General features: G+C 38.3%; 1 protein-coding gene across 1 annotated transcript; it reads left to right on the top strand.

Moving 5' to 3' along the window:
* The first annotated feature begins 479 nt into the window (after nucleotides 1-479).
* Nucleotides 480-4,882, top strand: LOC143888980 (uncharacterized). Its single transcript, XM_077393358.1, has 5 exons — nucleotides 480-561; nucleotides 3,121-3,198; nucleotides 3,476-3,576; nucleotides 3,699-4,214; nucleotides 4,325-4,882. Exons 1-5 carry the CDS (start codon nucleotides 480-482, stop codon nucleotides 4,880-4,882), a joined length of 1,335 nt encoding a protein of 444 aa, XP_077249473.1.
* Nucleotides 4,883-5,299: the final 417 nt, after the last annotated feature.

Here is a 5,299-nt window from a genome sequence, read left to right as displayed (position 1 = left end):
ATAAAATGAAGAGGACTTCAAATACATTCTAAAAATAAGAACCTTGAGTCTTCTTGGAATGTCTCGGCCCCTTTGCACTTCCTTGGACTTCTTTAGCTTGAGTTGAACATCTTCAACTTGTCTTGCTCTTGTGACATCCTCCAATATTCACTACATGTTGTGAGGTGCATGAGGTGTCACCATGGCATGTTCAACTCCAAGCTCCTTCTTGACACTTGCTGGGGAACTTATGGGATCTTCATGTTGAGCTTCTTGACTTGATCATCTCCAAATGGTGATCATTCCAATGTAGGTGCAAGCTCTTTGTTCCTTTGTGCCTTGATCCACAAGCTCTGTGCTGTGAAGAGTTGTGTAATGGCGATTATGACATGAAATTCCTGTATATAACACAACACCTCAAAGCAACACATTAGTCCATAAAAGCTAATCAATTTGATTTGCTAGCATCAAAATAAGAAGGTAAGGTGAATGATTAACCCATGGGAACCCTTGGGCTTACAGATGGACCGCTTGCCATGTACTATACAAAGTTTGATTTTTCGTCTCCACTCGAGTTGCTCTGTGATGTGTCGCTTAAGCCATCCTAATTGGCACTGAAAATCTTCTTTTTCTTGTCGTCTTTTCCTTTTATCGGGATCCTTCTTGAATAATGGGCAATTGGGACGGATGTGTCCCTTTTTGCCACACTCAAAGCATCGAATTGGATCATCATCATTATCTTTTCTTCTTGTGTCTTTATCTATCTATGGAGAGGTGCTTCTTTTTGAGCTCCTATTTTTCTGATTGAATCTCCCAAACCTAGAGATTCTTTTGGAGAGAAGAGCCATCTCCGAAGTTAAGTTTTCCATACTTAACTCTCTATCACTGTCATCTTCATCACTTTGAACTTTGGCTTTGAAAGCCACATCCTTCTTCTTTAATTCTTCCTTCTTTCATTTTCTTCTGCTTTCCCTCTTCTTCATCTTCATTTCATGGGTGATTAGGTTCCCAATGAGATCGTCAAGTTGAAAGGTATTCAAGTCTTTTGATTCCTCAACCGCCGTGATCATTGGATCCCAAGAATCCGGGAAGCATCTCAAGAGTCTTTGGACCGATTCATAATTTGTATATGTCTTTCGTAGGGCATTCAACTCATTTACAATATTAGTAAACCTTGTGAACATGTTGGAGATAGACTCTCCTTCATGCATTTCAAAGGCCTCAAAATCACTAATAAGCATATTAACTTTAGATTTCTTCACTTGAGTTGTCCCTTCATGGGTTGTCTCAAGCGTGGTCCAAATTTTTCTAGCCGTCTTACAAGTTGAGACTCTAGTGAATTCCTCGGGAGAAAGAGTACAAAATAGTAGTGTTATTCCTTTGGCATCCAATGTAGCCTTTCTCTTATCGGCGGGACTCTATTCCTTCCTATATGTTGTGGGTTCAATGTACCCATCTTGGACCAGATCCCAAATTTCAAAATCTACGGATTTTAAATAAAAGGCCATTCTAATTTTTCAATATCCGTAGTTTAGTCCATTAAAATACGGAGGTCTATTTGAGGCATGACCCTCAATATACCCGGCGGGAGCTACCGGAGGAGGAAGGGGATTAGATGAGGATGAAGGAGGATCGGTTGGCATGGATCTTTCTCTTGTAGATTTTAGTATCTAAAATCTCTATAAGAGCCTTTAGCTCTGATACCAAGATAAATCCCAATGGGCAACACACAAGAGGGGGTGAATTGAGTGTTTTAAAAATTTTCTATTCCAAAAGTTAGGGCTTATGAAATTAACCTAGTTAGTTCTAACCCTTGTTCAAAATTATATTCAAATAGAAAATGGAAAGAGATTTCCAATCAAACCACAAGAGAGATAAGAGAGGGCAAGGAGACTACACAACGATTTTATAGTGGTCCGGTCATAACTTGACCTACTCCACTACCCAAGTACTTGGTCTTTCCTTGGGATTTTCTCCACTATGGTAAGGCTCCTCTACGCCTCCTCCCAAAGCGTTACAAGCACACTCCACCTCCACAAGGGGACACACTCTTGTATTATAACTCTGCCTCCAAGGACGTTCTTCTTCGTTGCACTGCGGCCTTGAAGCAAGAAACTCCTCTTTGCGATTCCAAATACAAATAAAAGAAGGAAGAAAGAAAATGAAAAACACTCAATCCTCTTTAAGGCGAATACAACTCTCAAAGCTCACAAGACTCCCAATGATTGAAACTAAATGCTTTGAGGAGTTCCTCTTGACAAGAAATGAATGCAAGTATTGAATGCACAAGTGGTTTCAAGAATGATCCTTTTGATTTTTAAAGAAGAAAGCTCTAGGGTTTGATATTTGCTCAAAAGGTGAAAATAAGGGTCTTTGATGGGGTTTAAATAGCCCTAGTTCATTTTAAAAGAACCAAGGGCAAAATTGTAATAAAACTGGATGGTTGCACCTACCCTCTACAGACCCCAACGGCTCTTTCGCGATACCAACGCGGTTGGCCGAGCCACCGCAGTCGCCCGCCCTTATCGGGCGCCTCTTTTTTATTTTCAAATTCTAAACCGTCGCGGTCGACCAGGGTCATTGTGGTCGCCCGCCAAGGGCTACCTGTTCGAAAAATATTTTGGCTCGAAAAAAATATCGCGGTCGACCGGACCCTCGCGATCGACCTCCCTGGGCTAATTCATGATTTGAAAGTTTAGGTTCAAAAACATTTAGCGGTCGATCGAGGGGGTAGCGGTCGACCTCCAAGATCAACCTGGATGATTTCTCTGAGAAATCATTCTGCGCTCGACCGGTATTGGCCCGGTCGATCGGCCCGATAAAATTCGAGATGCCCTGGCACTCCAGGTAGCATCCCGCGGTCGCCCGGAATAGCCCGGTCGACCGGCCCCGCTTTAAAAGCTTGATTTTAAAATGTCTATGAGAGAGACTTAGGGCCTTGGTCTTTGGGCCTTAAAAATGTGTTTTCAAATACATTAATGCACTTAGAAAAATAGTTTTAAAGATGATTTGAAAACATCAAAACATGCAAACATTTAATGCCAAGAGGACTCCTATGCATTCTAAACATATGAACCTTGAGTCTTCTTGATCTTCAATCTTCTTGGGTGGTTGCATGAGCTTCTTCTTGTCTTGATATAGTCTTCGAACATGTTCTTGCACTTGTGGATCCCTTGATTCTTCAATACACCATACGGCTTGAAGGATACCCACCAAGACGTGACTTTCTCCAAGACTAGCCCTTGTTCTTCTTGCTCCAAGTGTTGATATGAGTGAGACCTATCTTAATCACAACGCCAAAGCAACCATTAGCAAACTACTATCAATTTGGGTTTGTTGATCATCAAAACAAGAGAGTTATGTACCCTTAGGCTTACATAATGCACTCTCTTTATGTTATTTCTGTGTGGGTTTTGAATGAGATGAAAAAGTAATAAAAAGTTCTTTCTATTCTTCCTCTTCTTCTATATTGTTTTTTGTTATTTATTTTCTACAGAGTGGTATCAGAGCAGAAGTCTTGGGATTTCCATGGAGCAGAAAAGCCTAGGCCAATTTAGAAAACACCAGCAAGGGTTCGGTAAGTTCGGAACATGTCAGGTAACACCAATTCTTCAAATTTTCAACAAAGTGTTCCTTTATTTAAAGGTGATAATTTTCAATTTTGGTCAATTAAGATGAAAATGATATTTATGTCTTATGAATTATGGGAATTAGTATAGAATGGGTATGACAATTTTGCAGAACTTGAAAAATTGACCGCGGCACAGAAGAACAAATTAAAGGAGAGCAAAAAGAAAGATGCGAGGGCTCTTTTCCTCATCCAACAAGCCATGGATGAACTAATATTTTCAAGGATCATGGCTGCAACTATATCAAAAGAAGCATGGGATTTGCTTCAAGAAGAATATCAAGGTACTTCGAAGGTAATCTCTGTTAAGTTACAAACCCTTAGTCATGATTTTGAGAATTTGATTATGAAAAATTCTGAATCTATTCAAGATTTTTTCTCACGAGTTAGTTCCACTCTAAATCAAATAAGAACTTATGGAGAAAAGTTATATGATAAAAAAATTGTTGAAAAAGTATTAAGGAGTCTTCCGAATAAATTTGATCATATAGTTGCTGTCATAGAAGAGTCCAAAGATTTATCTAAATACTCTATGAATGAATTAATGGGTTCTTTGCAAACACATGAGCAGAGATTGAATAGGACTGCAGAAAATTCACTGGAACAAGTGTTTCAATCGAAAGTGGATTTAAAGAAAAAAATCAGAGAATACAAATAAAGGTTTCCAAGGATTAAGAGTCGTTTTATGGTCATATTGAAAAAAATTGTCATCAAAAGGCTAGGGAACAGGCAAACTATCATAAAGAGAAAAGTGATGAAAAAGTTGAAAAAGAAGATAATGTGTTTTTATCATGTCTTACTACTAATGTTGAATTGGATGATGAAATATGGTATTTAGATAGTGATTGTCGTAACCACATGACCGGGAACAAGGATTATTTTCTAGAAATAGATGAAACTGTTAAACCACGAGTAAGGATGGGTGATAACAATCGTGTTAATGCCCATGGAATTGGTCCTATTGTAGTTTCTACAATGGTTGGCAAGAAACAAATTCAAGATGTTATGAATGTTCCTGGGTTGGCTCAAAACTTGCTAAGTTTGGGTCAATTAATAAAAAAGGGGTACCGTGCTATCTTTAATGAAGGAGAATGCAAACTTTATGATAAGAAAAGTATGAAACTAGTTCTCTCCATTAAGATGAAAGAAAATAAGATGTTTCCACTAGTGTTTTCAAAACTAGTATTCAATGTTTTTACTGCATCTAATGATGACTCTATGTTATGGCATAGAAGATATGGACATTTGAATTTTGGTGGAGTATCTTTATTGTAAAAATTGAATATGACTGTTGGTATTCCTTCTTTGAAATATGATGGAAAAGTCTGTGAAGCTTGTGTTTTTGGGAAAACACTATCGTGAGCAATTTCCATGTGGTAAGTCTTAGAGGGCATATAAGCCTTTGATGCTTATACATGCAAATATTTGTGGCCCTATGCAAACTTTATCCTTGAGCGGAAATTAATATTTTATTCTATTTGTTGATGATTACACAAGGATGACATGGGTTTATTTTCTGAAACAAAAAGATGAGGCTTTCTCGATCTTCAAATAGTTCAAGGCTCTTGTTGAAAAACAAAGTGGTCATTCTATTGTTACTCTTCGTACTGACCGTAGTGGTGAATTTATTTCCAAAGAATTTCAGGATTTCTGCCATGAAAGTGGAATCAAAAGACAGTTGACAGCGAGCTA

The sequence above is a fragment of the Tasmannia lanceolata genome, unplaced genomic scaffold (assembly GCF_043159265.1).
Source record: "Tasmannia lanceolata isolate RefF3 unplaced genomic scaffold, GAP_Taslan_0.1 ptg000012l, whole genome shotgun sequence".
In the NCBI taxonomy this organism is placed as follows: Eukaryota; Viridiplantae; Streptophyta; class Magnoliopsida; order Canellales; family Winteraceae; genus Tasmannia; species Tasmannia lanceolata.
Note: the sequence above shows the minus strand (reverse complement) of the source record. Positions and strands in the feature narration are given on the sequence as shown.